Consider the following 19,543-nt stretch of genomic DNA (forward strand, 5'->3'; position numbering starts at 1 on the left):
GGGGTCTGCCCTGGTTGCAGCCAGAGCCGGGGGGACCTGGGAAGGCGGGGAGTCCAGAGGGTCCCCTGGGCCCAGCTGGCGGGTCCTGAAACTCAGGGAGTCTCCAAAGCTCTACACCCCGCTCTCTCCTGCTCCTACTGCCTGTGCACACCCAGCCCCCCCACCCCAGGGAGGCCCTTGAAGTGGGGACCCAGCCCTGGGCTTGCTTGGCTCCCCCCACAATCCTCCCTGCCCCCACCCCAAAGTGATTCCTGGAAGGCTGGCTGCTTCCCAGCAGAATGGAGGGCGCCCTGGGGGTACTGTCCCAGCGGATTTCCCAGGATTCCAGCCGCTCGGCCCACCCTCCTGCCAGGCTTCACCCTGGGCTGTTCTGTCCCCCGAGGTCCCCCAGGCCCCTGAGGAGCCCTTAAGACCCAGAGCTCCCTGTGGCCCAACCCCTGGAGCCCAAGGTGTGGGTGCTTCTGTGGAAGGGGTCGGACCCTGACCCAGCACCCCAATCCCGAGAGGCTGAGCCCCCCAGCCTTGCACACTCTGGGAGGGGCCCTGAGAGGCAGCAGAGGCCTCCCACCCGCACAGGGGTCACGGAGCTGAAAGGCCTGTCGAAGGCCACCTTTGTCCCCAAAGCCTTGGTGGCATGTGCCTCCCATCTTCCCTTTCACTTCCGACCAAGACCTTCCCCAGCCCCATCTCAACTGCTGCCTCCCCCAGTCAGGACACTCCGATTCCCACTCTGACCCAGGCAGAACCCCAGTGCACGCCTGGGCCACGCCTGGGGTGGAGGGAATGCAGCCCCCATGTCACACGGGAACCTTCTCTCCGAGCTGCAGTTTCCACACCACAGGACAAGCAAGTGGCTCAATTTAATGGGAAAGCTGAACTTCCAAACTTCAGAAGACGATTAGGAGAATGTCGGCATGACCTTGAGGAAAGGAAGGTGTTCTTAAACAAGACATTAATCATGGGACTTCCCTGGTGGCGCAGTGGTTAAGAATCCGCCTGCCAATACAGGCGACACGGGTTTGAGCCTGGTCCGGGAAGATCCCACATGCCGCAGAACAACTAAGCCCGTGCGCCACAACTACTGAGCCTGTGCTCTAGAGCCCGCGAGCCACAACTACTGAGCCCGTGTGCCACAACTACTGAAGCCCACGTGCTCTAGGGGCCGTGCTCCACAACAAAGAGAAGCCACTGCAGTGAGAAGCCCGTGCACTGCAACAAAGCATAGCCCCCGCTCGCCACAACTAGAGAGAGCCCTCGCACAGCAGCGAAGACCCAACACAGCCAAAGATAAGTAAATAAATAAATTTATATTAAAAAAAAAAGACATCAATCATAAGGTGGAGGCGGGATTTAATTACAGAAAACAAAGAGCTTGTAATCTATCAAGAATTCCACAAAAGTGGAAAGACAATCAGTAAAAAGGGGGAAATTTTTTTGCCATACACGTAACTAACAAGGGTTAGTATCCAGCATATGGAAATAACCGACAAAACAATTCAAAGAGACTTAACCAGCCTCCTCAAAGGAGCGGAATCTGAATGGCTAAGACCTAAGCAAAGGTGCTCAAGTTGGTCAGTTATCAGAAAGAGCAGATTAAAATCACAAGAAACCGCCACACGTCCACCAGAATGACTAAAGTTTTGAAGTCTGATGATGCGGAGTGATGGTGAGAACGATAAGCAGTGGGTACCAGGGCGGCGTTTAAATCATTTCAGCCACTTTGGGGAAAGGTCTGGGAGTGTCTAGTAAGGAGGAGATAAGGACTGCTGCCTCAGCAGTTCCTTCCCAGGCGTTTGCCCTGCAGAAATGTGTGCACTTGTGCCCCAGGGAACACGAGCGTGAATGTGCCTGCTCACAGCAGGGCTGTTTGGAAACCAAGTCTGAAAACAGCCAAAGGTCCCAAAATGGTAGAATGGAGAAATAAACCGTGGCACACAGTGGAAAACCGCACAGCCGTGGCAAGAACGAGCTACAGCTGCAACACGGATGACTCTGGCAGGCGGAGCGTCAAAAAAGGAAGCAGGCACACAAAGGCACACATGACCCAATTCATAGCAAATCCAAAACCTAGCAGTACTCAGCTATGACTAAGGACCCATCCATGGTGGCAAAACCATAGAGCAAGGCAGGTAATAAGCATAAAAGTCAGGCTGCAGTATAACTTCTGGCAGAGGGAAAGGGCTGTGCATAGCAAGGAAACTTACTGGAATCCTGGCCATGTTCTATTTCTTGATCTGAGTGGCAACGACATGGGAGTTCGTTTTATATTTATTTGTAAAACTGTACAAATATGCTTCATGCGATTTTCTGTATTATGCTGTGTGATAGCTCATTACTTTTTCAAAAACACAAGTGCATCTGAGCCCCCACTGGACCAGGCACTGGGAATCCGCACACAGACTTGCACCCAGCCCTGCTCCCGGCACTCATGGTCCAGGAGCTCGTGGAATGAGGATGCAAGTTCTGTGGTTTCCCCTTGGCCAGCACAGCGTGGGGTCTCCTGGCTACCATAACCTCAAGCTGACGGCGGGCTGCCGGCTGAGCCTGCCTGCTGAGCAGTGAGGCGCAGCCCCCCACTGCTCCCGTTCTCTCCTGGTCCCCCACCCTGTTTGGAATTCCAGAGGTGGCTCTGGAGGGAACCCCTCTGATGCACTGTCCCGTTTCCCTCCCCAGTGGGGGAGGCACAGGGGCTTGAACAGGCCCCTCCCATCCCCTACCCTCCCTCCCACCAGCACATATGACCTTGACATGCTGTGCCCGGCCAGGGCCCCCAGGCCCAGCGCTCTGTCCCTTGTCACCCCCCAGTCTTCAGAGATGATGGTACAAAGAGCTTTCCCTCGACTCCCAGGCTGTTGGGCCTGGACCCAGGCCAGCGCCCTATAGATCCTGCAGGCTCAGGGCCAAGAGGATAGGATGGGAAGGACATCTCCCCAACCTGTTTACAGGACCCAGGCCGCTATCTCCAGCTCCAATCTGCTGCCTTCCTTTATCTCAGTGGGGCCAGCCCCGGGTTCCCAGCAGTGGCCTCGCCGCCACTCACTTCCTGCCAGCGGCCCAGCGTTACAGGAATACTACGCACACTGAACTTGGCTCGTGCGTGCGTGTGTGTGTGTGTGTGTGTGTGTGTATGAGTGTGCCCACACCCCAGAGCCTGCCCCTGGAGGGGTGCCAGGGAGCCTGGGGGTGCCGCAAGAGGCAGCCACCCCAGGACTCATATCTCGCTCCCCCGACAGCCCGCCCCCTGTCCTCCCACTGCTCTGGGTAGGCCAGGGAAGGGGCTACCTCGGGGACCCCCAGCTTTCCCCGGCATTTGTTCCTCATCCACTCCCGCCCCCTCCTGCACAAGGCCCCACAGCCCGCCACGGTCAGAGCTCCTGACGGGGCTCCCCGCCTCACACCACAGTGTCCGCACTGCCTGGGGGTCCCTGGGGTCAGGGGAAGTTGGGCCATGTGTCCCCCTCATCTTCCATTCAACTGGAATTACCGAGTGCTGTGGGCTGGGCTGGGCACACAGGACACCTCGAAGGCCAAGAGTGTCCCGTCCCTGCCTATAACCTGCGGTCAGTGACGAGAAGAGATCCTACCTGCGCCCCAGAAGGAGAGCCACCTCCCTCCCCTGCTGGACCAGGGTCAGGGAGCTTCCCGGCAGGAGCGTCTCAGCTGAGACAAGAAGACAGAGACGGTGCTAACCAGGGACACGTGCTGCTGACTGCGGGGGGTTTCCGGGCAGAAGGAACAGCAGGTGCAAAGATGTCCGGGTGAGAAGGAGGCCAGCACATTCGGGGAAGCAGAAAGGCTGCAGCAGTGTGAGGGAGGTAGCTGCGAGGAGGATGCGACCAGGGAGGGGCTGCATCTGGGAGCGGGAGCCCAAGCTGGCTTGACCCAGGGCAGTGGCTATGGGGTGGTGGGGGGTCTGCATGGAGGCAGGAGAGGACCCCATGACCTCCGGGGTGGCAGCTGGGGAGGGGGCTGGACTTGCCCTCTGAGAAGAGGGGGGAGGGAAGGGGATCAGCTCAGAGACCTGGGGGTGGGGGGAGGGGCAAGCAAGGCTGGCTGCACCAGGGGCTTCTGGCTTCTCATGCTGGGACCTGTGAACTGTCCCCAGCCTACCAACAGGGTAACTCAGATCTCAGACACACACTCCAGGGACACACACACACACACACACACACACACACACATACACAGAAGTACACAGGCATACATATGTATACACGGGTACACACACACACAGGCACACACACGTACCCACCCCCAAACACACACACGTGTACAGGCACACCTCATTTTATTGCGCTTCACAGACATTGCTTTTTTTTTTTTTTTTAACATATTGAAGGTTTGCAGCAACCCTGCATCAAGCAAGTCTATCGGCGCCATTTTTCCAAGAGCATTTGCTCACTTTGTGTCTCTGTGTCACATTTTGGTAATTCTCCCAATATTTCAAACCCTCCACCAGCAAAAAGATTACAACTCACTGAAGGCTCAGATGATGGTTAGCAATTTTAGTAATAAAATATTTTTAATTAAGGTATATACATTGTTTTTAGACATAATGCTATTGCACACTTTTTAAAATCTTTTTACTTTTTCATATTTTATTCCTTATATTGATAGGTTAAGAAAGTAAAATCTTCCTAAGTACTGATTCACAGATTATGCTTATAAGCGGCACACAAAACATTCAGTTTCACAAACAGTAATATCCAATGATCCCCTTAAATGCAATTTTAATCCTTACTTTAAATTAAGTGCAAGAAGAATACAATAAGCTAAATACACACAAAACCTGTATATGCTGAACTACAAAAGTGGTTTCCATAGCCACACATGGTCTTCACATTTCCACAATGAACAAGTACTAACAAATATGTTAATGAAACACTACCCCAAATGCTTATCCTGCTGTCAGCTTTTTCAGCAGTGCCATTCCTGCTACTGAAAGCACTTATTATTTTTTTAATAATTTTTGAATTTTACTTAATTTTTTTATACAGCAGGTTCTTATTAGTCATCAATTTTATACACATCAGTGTATACATGTCAATCCCAATCGCCCAATTCATCACACCACCACCCCACAACCCCGCGGCTTTCCCCCGTTGGTGTCCATACATTTGTTGTCTACATCTGTGTCTCAATTTCTGCCCTGCAAACTGGTTCATCTGTACCATTTTTCTAGGTTCCACATATATGCGTTAATATACGATATTTGTTTTTCTCTTTCTGACTTATTTCACTCTGTATGACAGTCTCTAGATCTATCCACGTCTCAACAAATGACCCAATTTCGTTCCTTTTTATGGCTGAGTAATATTCCATTGTATATATGTACCACATCTTCTTTATTCATTCGTCTGTCGATGGGCATTTAGGTTGCTTCCATGACCTGGCTATTGTAAATAGTGTTGCAATGAACATTGGGGTGCATGTCTCTTTTTGAATTATGGTTTTCTCTGGGTATATGCCCAGTAGTGGGATTGCTGGGTCATATGGTAATTCTACTTTTACTTTTTTAAGGAACCTCCATACTGTTCTCCATAGTGGCTGTATCAGTTTACATTCCCACCAACAGTGCAAGAGGGTTCCCTTTTCTCCACACCCTCTCCAACATTTGTTGTTTGTAGATTTTCTGATGAAGCCCATTCTAACTGGTGTGAGGTGATACCTCACTGTAGTTTTGATTTGCATTTCTCTAATAATCAGTGATGTTGAGCAGCTTTTCATGTGCTTCTTGGCCATCTGTATGTCGTCTTTGGAGAAATGTCTATTTAGGTCTTCTGCCCATTTTGGGATTGGGTTGTTTGTTTTTTTAATATTGAGCTGCATGAGCTGTTTATATATTTTGGAGATTAATCCTTTGTCCGTTGATTCGTTTGCAAATATTTTCTCGCATTCTAGGAGCTGTCTTTTCGTCTTGTTTATGGTTTCCTTTGCTGTGCAAAAGCTTTTAAGTTTCATTAGGTCCCATTTGTTTATTTTTGTCTTTATTTCCATTACTCTAAGAGGTGGATCAAAAAAGATCTTGCTGTGATTTATGTCAAAGAGTGTTCTTCCTATGTTTTCCTCTAAGAGTTTTATAGTGTCCAGTCTTACATTTAGGTCTCAAATCCATTTGGAGTTTATTTTTGTGTATGGTGTTAGGGAGTGTTCTAATTTCATTCTTTTACATGTAGCTGTCCAGTGTTCCCAGCACCACTTATTGAAGAGACTGTCTTTTCTCCATTGTACATCCTTGCCTCCTTTGTCATAGATTAGTTGACCACAGATGCGTGGGTTTACCTCTGGGCTTTCTATCTTGTTCCATTGATCTATGTTTCTGTTTTTGTGCCAGTACCATACTGTCTTGATTACTGTAGCTTTGTAGTATAGTCTGAAGTCAGGGAGTCTGATTCCTCCAGCTCCGTTTTTTTCCCTCAAGACTGCTTTGGCTATTCGGGGTCTTTTGTGTCTCCATACAAATTTTAAGATTTTTCATTCTAGTTCTGTAAAACATGCCATTGGTAATTTGATAGGGATTGCATTGAATCTGTAGATTGCTTTGGGTAGTATAGTCATTTTCACAATATTGATTCTTCCAATCCAAGAACATGGTATATCTCTCCAGCTGTTGGTATCATCTTTAATTTCTTTCATCAGTGTCTTATAGTTTTCTGCATACAGGTCTTTTGTCTCCCTAGGTAGGTTTATTCCTAGGCATTTTATTCTTTTTGTTGTAATGGTAAATGAGAGTGTTTCCTTAATTTCTCTTTCAGATTTTTCATCTTTAGTGTATAGGAATGCAAGAGATTTCTGTGCATTAATTTTGTATCCTGCAACTTTACCAAATTCATTGATTAGCTCTAGTACTTTTCTGGTGGCATCTTTAGGATTCTCTATGTATAGTATCATGTCATCTGCAGTGACAGTTTTACTTCTTTTCCAATTTGTATTCCTTTTATTTCTTTTTCTTCGTTGATTGCCGAGGCTAGGACTTCCAAAACTATGTTGAATAATAGCGGTGAGAGTGGACATCCTTGTCTTGTTCCTGATCTTAGAGGAAATGCTTTCAGTTTTTCACCATTGAGAATGATGTTTGCTGTGGGTTCGTAGTATATGGCCTTTATTATGTTGAGGTAGATTCCCTCTACGCCCACTTTCTGAAGAGTTTTTATCATAAATGGGTGTTAAATTTTGTCAAAAGCTTTTTCTGCATCTACTGAGGTGATCATATGGTTTTTATTCTTCAGTTTGTTAATATGGTGTATCACATTGATTGATTTGCATATATTGAAGAATCCTTGCATCCCTGGGATAAATCCCAGTTGATCATGGTGTATGATCCTTTTAATGTGTTGTTGGATTCTGTTTGCTAGTATTTTGTTGAGGATTTCTGCATCTATATTCATCAGTGATATTGGTCTGTAATTTTGAAAGCACTTATTTTTAGAAGCCTTAATTTGACCTGGGAAAATGAGTTCTCTTAAAACCTGACAAATAGTATAAGCCCCAAAGATTTTTAAATCAAATAAGTCTTCCAACACGGAAGCATTCATAGGAAACTTTTAGTCTTTCAAAAAATAAAAAATTAAAATTAAAAAAATCACTCTTGTTATCTAAAGAAAAGAGTATTAAAACAAATTATCTTAAGACAAATAAACACTCTTAAAAAAGGTTGTATTTTCTATCATTTTCTCCTTAAAAGAAACACAAACCAGTTCACTATCTTTTAATAACTTAAGACTACTGTAATCTAAAAACTTTAGAATACATGACACACGTCTTAGCTATCAAAGGTACCATTTAGATTTCACATATTAAACAGCTACAGTACAGCCTACAATGGCACAAGTACACCTAATACGTAAATATTAATTCATCATTTAGATGGTCAAAAGTCAGAAGGAACTGAATGGTTTGCAAGGTACTTTGACTTACATGTGGTCACTAAAATCCAGTAAGTAATTCAAAGTATAGTAATATAATCGCAGGCAATTAAAGGCTCAAATATCACTCTAAAATTGAAGACATGAAAATAAAGACTGAAAACTTTGTGGTTCTCTATCTTTCATTCACATGGCTAGATATCAGAACTTTACTGTGGAAAATATAGTTATTAAATATGGTTTCCCCAGAAAACAATGAAGCTGCAGAAAGTACAAAAGGTGTCAAGATCCATAGTTTGCTTCATCAAATGCTTTTCTAGCTCGTTTCAGTTCTTCATTCATAGTAAACAAGTCTTTAACCCTAGCAAACTTTCTTCGGTCCTTTCAAATCAAGAAGACGATATCTTCAACTTGTACCCGACCTTGTCTTCCAATTGACATTGCCTTGTGAGTCATTTCAGTGATGAACTCTATGACAAGGTCTTCAAGAATATCTACTGACTCAGTATAAGGATTCTGATCATCCCCAAACCCATACATCATACACCGTAATTCTTTAGAAAAAAGTCTCTTTCTTTTACCCTGTCCACCTTCTGCACCTCCTCCAATTTCTTCATTTTCTTCCTCAAAGGTGGGGTCTTCTTTTTCACCTGCCATCCCAGCAGCCAGCCACCTCCAGGGCGCACCTGCCTCCCACGGAGCTGCTATTGCACACTTAAAAGGCTCCAGTGTAGTGTAAGCATAACTTTTATATGCCCTGAGAAACCAAAAAATTTGTGTGACCCACTTTATTGCGATACTCACTTTATAGCAATGGTCTGGAACCCAACCCGCAACATCTCTGAGGTGTGCCTATACACTTACATAACAAATACTTATACACACAGTTACATATTCCCCCACGTGTGTGCACATGTAAATGCATACCTGTGCATGCATTCATACGTGGACATATCAACATGCACGCACACACAAACTTATACACGTATACATGTACACATACATACACAAACACACATTCACACACGTGCATGTGCCTGTACAACCCCCTGAGACCAAGCTTTGTTCAGAGGGTCTCCTGCCTTGATGAGACCTCAGAAACAGACCTCACTGGCCCAGGGAGAGTCCCCCCCTTCTCCCCTGATAGCCTGAGGTTTCTGGTCCCCCCACACTGGAAGCCACCACTCGGCGAGGTGGGGGTGGCCAGGTGCCCTGGGACAAGATAGGAGGTGATAAGCAGCCACCTGGCAGAAGCAATCTCCGCTGGGCCCAGCTTTCCCCAGGAAGCACCCAGCTCTCTGGGGAAACAGCTCTGCTATGGGAGGAGGAAGGCCCAGTTTGGTGACCAGCTGTGTCACCCTGGTGGCATTCTTGGGTAGCCCCCAAGAATGGCAGGTAGCCCCCTGCCCAGCCCCCCTCCCCCAGGTTGCTGTGAGGATTAGCTGGGAGGCTGTAGGTGGGAAGGCTTGGCAAACTGTGAAGTGCCTGCAAACACAAGGCCACTCTGTGGTTCTGCCATGGCTGGGAGGTGCCTGGGGATCCAGCTGTTTGCCCCCTTCTCCCTGCTCCCCTGGGAGCCACCATCACTCCCCAGTCCCTCCCTTCCTTCCCACAGAGGCCTCTGCTCCCCTCCCCCCACTTCCCAGCAGAAGGGCTGGAGCCAGACACTGAGATAAGGGGCTTGTTTTCTAAGGGCCCGGAATTCGGTGGAGATTGAGGGTCAGGGCCGAGATTGAGGGTCAGGGCCGGAGGGCACTGGCGCTGGGGGGTGGGGGTGGGCGGGGTTAGGGCATAGTGAGCCTTTCCTTGGGGCCCCAGACCCTATCGGGACTTGCAGTTTCCACCCTTTCGGGATGGCCCTGCAGGCACAGGGGAAGAGGTGGAGAGCTCCAGTTGTTGGGCTCCGTCTCCACCCCTGCTCCCTTCTCTTTCAGGGCCTCAAGCGTTCCAGCTGCCTCCTACCCCAATCCTTTGCCCATGCTGTTCTCTCTGCCCAGAACACTCTCCCCTCTGCCTTTGTCTGATTAACATCTTAATGTCTTCAAAGCTCAGCCCAATCACTGCTTCCTCCAGGAAGCCTGCCCTGATGCCTCAGCCAGGCCCAATGCAGCTTTTCGCAGCGCCAACAGGCAGCATCCTGTCCCCATCCCGAGGACCTGACCTCCAAGGGCAGGCTGCTTTGCTCTCCTTTATCTCCAGACCCAACCCAGAGCAGACACATGGCAAAAGTCCGATGAAGGCCAGTGTCTGAGAGTCCTCTTTGCTGAGGGGTGCCCTGATCAGAGCTGTGGGTGCCTCTTCTGGTGACCTTCAGCCCCTCAGGACCGACTTCCTCCCATGAGGAAGAGACATCTGTGGCCCACACTCTGGGAAGGGGAGCTGCTGAGTGGGGCTGGGCACTCAGATTGAGGCCTGTCCTCCCGGGGTGAGGGAAGGTCACCCTGCAGGAGGCCCAGCCCAGGCTGAGTCAGGCTGCACCCCACAGCAGCACAAAGCCCCAGGGCCCTGACTGTGACCAGTAACCACGATAAAGCAGCAGCAGTAAGAGAGCAAACACTCATACACAGTACTTACTACCAGCCAGGCACCAGGGTCAGCATGCAAAACCTTAAGCCATCAAATCCTCAAGCCATCAAATCCTCAACAGCGCATTTTGCATTTAAGGAGACTGAGGCACGGAGAAGTTAATTGACTTGTCCAAAGCCACATACCTGGTAAGTTGGGACTTGAGTCAGTCGGGTCCTTTTACCACTACCTCGCATGGCCCTGGGTGGAGGCAGCCCACCCGTCAAGGGCCGGGGGTATGGAGGAGGGGGCTCTCCGTGCACCCCTCTAATTCCGCCTCCATCTGAAGTCGGACGCTCATATGGGTTGCACCATTTTTGTGTCCCTCTGCCTGGCACCTAGACAATGCCTGACACCAGTGGGTGCTCAATAAATCTGTATAGAAAAAAGTAGATAATGGGAAGCTACTTTTTAGGGGCAACGTAACACAGTGGTTCAGAGCTGGACGCTCCTCGCCAAGTTCATTAGCTCTGTGCGTCTCAGCTTCCCTATCTATAAAACGGGATGAAAAGAGTACTTGTCTCCTAAGAGCTGTTGAGAGGCTTTACTGCTTTAACACTTGTAAAGTGCCTGGGACAGTGCGGGGCACACGGTAAGAGGCACATGAGCGTCTGCTCTATAAAAACTTGCTTGGTCTCGGTTTCTTCTTGGGTAAGCAGAACCCTTCCCCTCCCTCATCCCTGGTTCGCGCGTCGCAGACCGCGACGAAGGTCGAACTACAACTCCCAGCACGCCGCGGGGGCCCTCTCCCGGACTTGCGCGGTGCCGGCCGTGACGAAGGCCGAACTACAACTCCCAGCATGCCGCGGGGCCGTCCCGCCAGCTCAGGTCGGCCGCGGCCGAAGTTCGGGAAGTCCTGCCGCTCGGATCCCGCCGCTCCCGGTCGCGCTCACCGGGGAGGGTCGGGGCGGGGGAGCCGAGCGCTGCCCCCGCCATGCTCCGCAGACTGGCCCGGGCTGCGGCCCAGCAGCAGGGGGCCCTCTGGGCGCGGGGATCTGGGAGCCAGGCGGGGATCCCGACGCACGTGGTGGACCTGCGCAGCGACACGGTTACCAAGCCCGGGCCGGCCATGAGGCGCGCCATGGCCGAGGCGGTTGTGGGGGACGACGACTACGGCGAGGACCCCACCGTCCGCGGTGAGCCCGGCGTGCAGGCCGGGGCCGGGGGTCCTCGCGGCGACCCCAGTGCGCTGTCCGTGGTGCTGGCGGGAGAGGTGGCCCGGGACTCGGGGTGGCGGCTCAGCTGAAGGCTAGGCATTGCGCTTGGCGTCCTTGTGGCTCAGTCTGACGCATCACTCGAGAGCCTGTTAGAAATGTAGATTCTCGGGTCCCACACCGGACCTCCTGAGCCAGAATCTGCAGGTTAAAACAGGATCGCCGGGTGATTTGTGTGCTCATTAAAGTGTGGCCCCACTGCCCGATGCGATGGGTGTTATCTCATCTTGCAGAGGAGGGCTCTGAGCAGCTGAGCCAGGCACTCAAGTTCCCATACCGAGTAAATGGCAAAACAGGACTTGAACCCAGGTCTTCTCACTCTAGAACCGTTAGCTATTGTCCTGCACCCACCACCTTCCCACATGAAGGCAAAGAGAAAACCCATCTAGAAAAGGGGATTCTCCACAGGCTGCACGCCCCCCCACCCCAGGAGTGGGTTCTAAAAACCTAGGGACTGTTTTCAGGATGGTGACTGGTGCCACCACCCTGGGTTGAGAGTTGCTGCCTCAGTGAGCCATTGCTATTGCTGGAGTGTGTACAACCGTCAGCTGTGCCAGGGGCAAGCCTGAGGGTTACCACTTGAGCCCTGAGGGCCTGGATGTGGGGTCAGGTGGTGATGGGGCTGATCATGCATCCAGCAGACACCCACTTCTGCCTGGAACTTCAAAGATGCTGACCCGCTGCTCAGCAGGCAGCCTGATGCATAGACAGTCACTCCCACTGAGGTGAGGGAGGTGCTGGGGTTAACATGCATCCACAGAGAGTGCCTTGGGGACTGGCGGGTGGGGACACGGGACTCACAGGAAATGGGGACTTTGTGGAGGAACCTCTTAAAAGATGAGTGAAGTGCTCCACCTCCAACCCTGGGCAGGGAAGGGAGTGCTGGCTCACCGGGCAGAGGAACTGCAGAAGCAGAAGCATAGTGGTGCAAAAGGTGTTTGGGATACGGATGGGGAATGGGGCTGGAGTGGGTGTGTAGGAGAGCATTCCTGTCCCTGGAAGGGAGGCAGAAGGCAGATCCCACCAGTCTTGAAGGTCACGGCAAAGGCTTCATACTGTATGCCACAGGCAGAGGGGAGCCACAGTGAGCTTTAAAGCAGGAGCCGGAAGCCCCGCCCCCTCCAGCCCCCCAGAGTCTCTTTCTGAGGGCTCCAGTCCTTCTGTTCTGGGAGAGGAAGTCAGCAGAGAAACCGCAGGGCCCCACCTGCAAGGGACTGATGGGAAAGGAAGTGAGACAGGTGTGAGGTCTGGGTGGGACAGGAGGGTTCAAACCACAGTTTCAGTGTCGGGGGGAGAACATGGCCCAGGAGGAGGCGGGGCACAGAGGGTCGACTGAGGGGCCCCTGGACCCAGATGTGCAGCCACCAAGACCACAGGCTGCAGCTGGCAGACCAGGGCTGGCGTCCTGCTTGGCTACTCACCACAGCCTTGGGCAAGGTGCCCTCATCCGGACAAAGGGCTCATGGGGTCGGCAAGGAGAGGAATTTGAAAAGTGCCATTGTTGATGGGGCCACCCCGCCGGGCCCATCCCTTCCCATCTCAGAGCTGCAGGCCACGGCTGCGGAGCTGCTCGGGGTGGAGCGGACCCTGTTTGTGCCCACAAACACCATGGCCAACCTCATCTCTGGTGAGCACGGGGCGACTTCCATTTGCCCTCCAGGCCCTCCCTCCATGCTTCTCCCTTTTGTGCTGGGGGCTGTGACAACGTCAGTGGGGCTCCGAGCCATCTGGAACCTGTAACCACACCCTCCTCTCACCCCTTCCTGCCTGGGGGTCCTGCACTGAACTTTGTGACTTCCCAGCTTGCTGCCACACCTTTGTAAATTGTCCCTTTATCAAATACTCCCGATTCCCAGGGTGCGTGTGCCCTCTGTTTCCTGCTAGGGCCTGACTGACGCCCGTGCCCTGGGCTGCTTATCCCGCAAAGAGCAGCATCATGGCTGGCCTCCCCACGCAGGAGATACCCTGCAGGTGGGCTGCAGGGCACAGGGGTGTAGGGTGTGCAGCGCCCAATGATCCGCAGGGTCACCGTCTTAGACTTGTGGACTTAGTGGGATGGTTTTCCAGCACATGGCAGGAAGGTGTCTTGAAGGGGCGCTCTTTCCTAATTGGCATAAGGCACTTGGGAGCTAGCTGTGGCCTTGGGGGTCAGTCCAGCTGAGCTAGCTGGGGACAGATGGGCCCCATGGGACTCGGTGCCAACACTGTCCCCCACCCCATCTACCTTAGTGATGTGTCACTGCCAGCGCCGGGGCTCCCAGCTCCTCCTTGGGCAGGAATGCCACCTCCACGTCTATGAGCAGGGCGGGGTGGCTCAGGTAAGGACCCAGAACCTCTCACCTGGGGCCAGCACAGGATGCTCAGCACTTGTGGAGAGAACCTGCCTCCCAGGCACCAAGTTGGGACCTACAGAGGGAGAAATGGTGGCCTCTCCAGGGAAGGCAGTAAGGAGAGCCATTCCCAGATTGACCACACAGTGGCAGGCTCGGCTCAGGCCAGCCGGTTTGCTGGCTGTGCTTGGCACCCTGCTGCCCCCTAGTGGGAACCCAGAGCACTGGGCACTCAGGGAGGAGGGACCGCAACCTCTCAAGCAAACATGGTGCCTTCAGTCCTCCCCCACCCTTAGAGCTGGGATGTCTATGCCCACGTCCACAGCACAGGGGGAAGGCTCCACGGCGCAGAGCTGGGGAGGAGCAGACAGGACAGGGGTAGGAGGTGCTGCTGGACCCCTGGACCTTATCCTCTGCACGCCCACACCTGCAGATCGCTGGGGTGCACTCCCACCCCCTCCCAGACCTGCCCCATGGCACCCTGGACCTGGCTGAGCTGGAGAGGCTGGTCTCACGGAGCCTTGGGAGCCGCTACCACCCAGTCTGTGAGCTCATCTGCCTGGAGAACACCCACAGCAGCTCAGGGGGCCGGGTCCTCCCCATCGAATACCTACGCCAGGTAGGCCTGGCCCCGCCACTGTGCCCCCACCACTAGCCAGCTGCTGGTTTTCTGTCCCTCAGGCCCCTCTCCTGGGGTTTAGTCCCCTCTGATACCTGCCTGGGTGCCCATCAGTGGCCAGAACTGCTGTGGGAGACATGGGTGCGGTTCTAGGCACAGATGCAAAGGGAATTATTGCCCCAGTGCCCAAGCTTTCCTCCAAAGAGCAAAGACCCAGTCCTCAGGGAGGCGAGTCCCCAAGCGGCACCACCTTGGTCTGGTCTTAGGGCCTGGATGCGAGGGCTGGGCTCTGCTGCTCTCCCCTGCGAGAACTTGAGCGCTAACTAACCCTCCAGACCTATTCCTCACCTGGGAAACGGGACTGAGGGCATCCTTCCAGTAGGGCTGTGGCGAGGCTTAGGTAAGATGAGGCATTCATCGCTTGGCCCGCAGTGAGCCCGCCATAAACAGGGGATAAAACCCTTATCATCGACCCCCTTTCACAGAGGACAGCCTCAGGCTCAGGCCCAGAGTGACTGCTTGGGTTCCAGATGGCCAAGCTTGTCACCAACCAGCTCTCCCGACTCAAACCCCTCATGCTTCCTCAAGGACACAAGCCCAGTGACCCTCCAGTGATCTTCTGGAGACCCATCCTCCCTCCGCCCCTCCCCCCAGCCTGGCCCTCTGACCCCTCCTGCCTCTCACCCCCAGGTGCACCTGCTGGCCCGGAGCTATGGGGTCCGGGTTCACCTGGATGGGGCCCGGCTGATGAACGCCGCGGTGGCTCTGTGCGTGCCCCCCGCCCGCATCGTGGAGCACTGCGATTCTGTGTCTCTCTGTTTCTCCAAGGTAGGGAAGCCGCTGGGCCGCCCCCGACACGGGCGGGTAGAGGTGCCCACCGCAAGAGGCCGAGCTGGGTCCCCGAGCTCCTATGTTGGCAGCCGCTCACGCTGGGCCCCTCTAACCCCCTCCCCTGATGAGGCCACAGTGTCGCCCATCCCTGTCCCTTTTGCCCCCTCCAGAGCCCCGAGGACAGAGATGCACACCCATGGGCAGGCAGGCAGGACTCTCCTCTCTTCCCCCAGGGCCTCGGCGCACCAGTGGGGGCCCTGGTTGGGGGACCCAAGGACTTCACTGAAGAAGCCTGGCGCCTCCGGAAAGCCCTGGGTGGGGGGATGCGCCAGGCGGGGGTGCTGGCCGCAGCTGCCCTGGTGGGACTGACTGACGCTGGGGAGGTGCTGCTGAAGGACCACCAGAACGCCCAGAGGTTTGCCAAAGGTGCCTGGACAGCCCCCACTTCCCTTTGGTCCCAGGGGTGTGCCTTGGGGGTCCCCTGTAGCAGGGCCCAAACCCCCAGCAGGTGTGCATCCCTCCAACTCTAGAAGGTGAAAGTTAGCCGCTGAGCCAGCAGGGGTGGGACCCAGGTGGTCTGTGCTTTACCAGACCACAACCCGTGCAGGGCCTAGACCAGTAGGCACCCAGTGGGTGTCAGTAATTTTCTGCAGGATCCAGCAGAATGTAGCCTTTAACTTGGGTTGAGTCCTCACAACAACCCCACGATGTCCCCACTTTACAGATGAGGAAACCTAGACCCCAAGAGGTTAACGGATTTGTCCAAGGTCACGGAGCTGAAAAGTAGCAGAGCCAAGCCTGCCCATGTTAGGACTAAGACTCCCTCTTTTCCTCCCACTACGGTTGGGCTGCCCTCTGCCTTTCCTGGGGTGACACGGCTGGAGTGGTAGGGATAGTGGTGGGGTACTGGGGTCGGGCTCCACTTACCACAGGACCTGGGCTCAGGGCTCCAGGAGCTGGCATCCCCTGTCTGCTCCGTGGATCTCACCACCGTGGAGACGAACATGGTGATGGTGAGGGTGGATGGGCTGCCGCCCGAGGAGCTGTGCCAGCGCCTGCAGACCGTGAGCGCTGACGAGGTGGCCCAGACTGGCCGCGCGGTGCGCGTGCTGCTGCTTCCCTGGACGGAGCGGTCAGTGCGAGCCGTGTGGCACCGCGACGTCTCTGCGCAGGACACCGAGCTGGCGCTGGGGAAGTGGGCGTTCATGCTGAGGGCCCTGGGGATGGGGTGACGGACCCTGTGCCCTGGCTGGGATGGAGGGAGGCGGGGAGTGGAGGTGTCCCCGGGGGGCGGGTGGGAGGAGAGGCAGTGAAACAACACCCCTGTCATCCGCTGGTCTCCTTGGACCCCTTCACTTCCATGACACATGGGGCGAGGCCTTCCACCTGTTCATCCAGCAAACCTCGCGTGCCCGTGTCTGGGACAGGGGCCCAAGCATGCAGGGACAGGTGGGACCCCATGGCTCTCCCAGCACAGCCCAGGAGGCAGCCACGTGGCTCATGAGAGCATCTTGGGGACCTCAAGATGGAGGAAGCGTGAGAGGACACAGAAATGGACACTGGTATTGGGTGGCCTGGTAGGGGGCTGGGGCTTTACCTTGCAGTCATCTAATCCGTATTTACCTTTTTAAACAATAAAATTTTTTTGCTTATGAAATAATATGTCATTGCTGCACATAATTTGGGACAGGATCTCCTTTCTAGCAACCCCTGGGGTAATTTAATTTAGGCAGACTCAGTGGCTAAGACCACCCTCCTGCTGAAGTTAACGAGAAGACCTGGACAAAATATATATTTAAAAACCATCTAAGAATAACCACTGTTAATATTTTTGCATATTTCATTCTGGATATATACGTATGTATGTATATACGTGAATCTGTGAATGTGTGTGCAGATTTTTTTAAATAGGGGAGACAGGCCATCACATCAGTGCTTTAGAAAGCCCTTAGTAGGAATCACAGGAGGAGGACTAGCTTTGTGAGGGTAGAGGATGACTTCAGTTTAAGAGTGTTGTTTTAGCCCCGGTGCACAAGTAGTGAGAAGTGGGCGGAAGCGTAGGCATGGTGCTCAGGAGAGGGCCTGGGCTGGAGGCATGATGGTGAACGTGAGCGACGCGAGGAGAGAAGGCATCTGGCGGGCCAAAGAGGCCTGAAGCTGAGGGCCCTCCTTCTTTGCCTCCCTCATTTTTTTAAAAACATTTATTTATTTATTTATATTGTTTTGCCACACTGCACGGCACGTGGGATCTTAGTTCCCTGACCAGGGACCGAACCCGGGCCCCCTGCAGTGGAAGTGCAGAGTCTTAACCACTGAACCACCAGGAAAGTCCCTGCCTCCTTCCCTTAGAAGAATCTAGATCTATGTATACTCTGGGAGATGCAGCTTCTGGGGTTCCCCAAGGCCCCAGAACCACTCTCCTGTGCTTGAGGAGGTGACAATAATACGGAGAATCAGAAGAAAGCCAGCAACTCTAAACCTCTGCAGTGTCTCCTGCCCTGCCCTGCAAAATATATACTGTAGTCGTTATCCATTGCTTGGTAACAGATTACCCCCAAACAGCAATAATCCTTCATTACTTCTCATAGTTTCTGTGGTCCAGGAATTAGGGAGAGGCTTAGCTGAGCAGTTCTGGGAGTTCTTGGAGCTACTCAGGAAGTTGCAGTCAAGACCCTGCCTACCAATGCAGGGGACACGGGTTCGAGCCCTCGTCCGGGAAGATCCCACATGCCGCGTAGCAACTAAGCCCGTGTGCCACAACTACTGAGCCTGCGCTCTAGAGCCAGCGAGCCACAACTACTGAAGCCCGCACGCCTAGAGCCCGTGCTCCGCAACAAGAGAAGCCACTGCAATGAGAAGCCCGCGCACCGCAATGAAGAGTAGCTCCCACTCACCATAACTAGAGAAAGCCCGCACGCGGCAACGAAGACCCAACGCAGACAAAAATTAATTAATTAATTATTTTTTAAAAAGACCTGGGCTAGGAGCTAGAGCGAACGTGAAACACCCACTGTGGACTTTGGCCAATCAAAGACTGAGGCTTGCCTGGGCTGGCCTCACTGAGTCACGGACAGGTCTGTTCTAGAAGCAGGGGAGGGGCAAGTGCCCCTTCCCCCCACCCTCCTTCAGGGAGTTCTAGGATCCCAGGGCCACCCGTGTGTGTCTGTTCCAGTGTCCACGCCTGGAGCCCCAGCCTGTCTGCAGTCAGAGAGGCCCAGGGTTAAACTCTCCCACACCCCGACCCCCAGCAAACCCACACGAGAAGCCCTGTGTGAGAGGAGGCAGAGGTCAGGTAAGAGCCTCCCAAGCTGAGAGGACCTGCCCACAAAGCCAGACCCTGGATCCAACGCGAGGCTCCAGGAGTCATCCCTGCCTGCGCTGACCAGAAATAAGAAGGAGCTCATTGCGTCTGCCGAAGATGACTCCAGACGGACGGACACACAGACCACACAGGATGTCTCTGGATGGATAGACAGACAGACAGACACATAGGATGTCTCTGGATGGACACACACACACACCCACACAGCGGGTAACAGGGTTTCCCCTGCACTGTTTGTAAGCCATGGGCATGTATTATCTATTCTGAAAAGTTTTGAGAGTAAAGGTCTAACTGCACACAGAACGAGCTGATTTATTTAAGGACAAATTGGCACAATGTTAAATGCTTAAACACCAGTAGGAAGGGAGGCCCCCACTTAACCCCCAAGCTCTTTGTCCCTCAGTGGGACTCCCTTGATGCCCCCAGAGCTTCCTGTAACTTCCCAAGCAATAAAGGGAGACTGGGGGAGGGGGAAGACCAAGGCACAAGAGAGGCCGCTATGGACGCCCCAGCACGCACCCCAGACTCAGGAGGGCCCTGAACCTGAAACAAAAGGCAAGGAGGGGGCTTCCCTGGTGGTGCAGTGGTTAAGAATCTGCCTGCCAATGCAGGGGACACGGGTTCGAGCCCTGGTCTGGGAAGATCCCACATGCCGCGGAGCAACTAGGCCCGTGAGCCACAATTGCTGAGCCTGCGCGTCTGGAGCCTGTGCTCCACAACAAGAGAGACCGCAATAGTGAGAGGCCCGCGCACCGCGATGAAGAGTAGCCCCCACTCTCCGCAACTAGAGAAAACCC

General features: G+C 53.3%; 1 protein-coding gene and 1 pseudogene across 1 annotated transcript; one reads left to right on the forward strand and one right to left on the reverse strand.

The window, feature by feature from the left end:
* Positions 1-7,936: 7,936 nt before the first annotated feature.
* On the reverse strand, positions 7,937-8,583 carry LOC103012818 (transcription initiation factor TFIID subunit 13-like; annotated as a pseudogene).
* A 2,687-nt stretch (positions 8,584-11,270) lies between these two features.
* LOC103012540 (uncharacterized) lies at positions 11,271-16,672 on the forward strand. The gene is made up of 7 exons (XM_057535285.1): positions 11,271-11,566; positions 13,188-13,271; positions 13,874-13,962; positions 14,408-14,593; positions 15,284-15,421; positions 15,658-15,850; positions 16,370-16,672. Exons 1-7 carry the CDS (start codon positions 11,365-11,367, stop codon positions 16,654-16,656), a joined length of 1,179 nt encoding a protein of 392 aa, XP_057391268.1. The 5' UTR covers positions 11,271-11,364; the 3' UTR covers positions 16,657-16,672.
* The last annotated feature ends 2,871 nt before the right edge of the window (positions 16,673-19,543 follow it).

Source organism: Balaenoptera acutorostrata, chromosome 20 (assembly GCF_949987535.1).
Source record: "Balaenoptera acutorostrata chromosome 20, mBalAcu1.1, whole genome shotgun sequence".
Classification (NCBI taxonomy): domain Eukaryota; kingdom Metazoa; phylum Chordata; class Mammalia; order Artiodactyla; family Balaenopteridae; genus Balaenoptera; species Balaenoptera acutorostrata.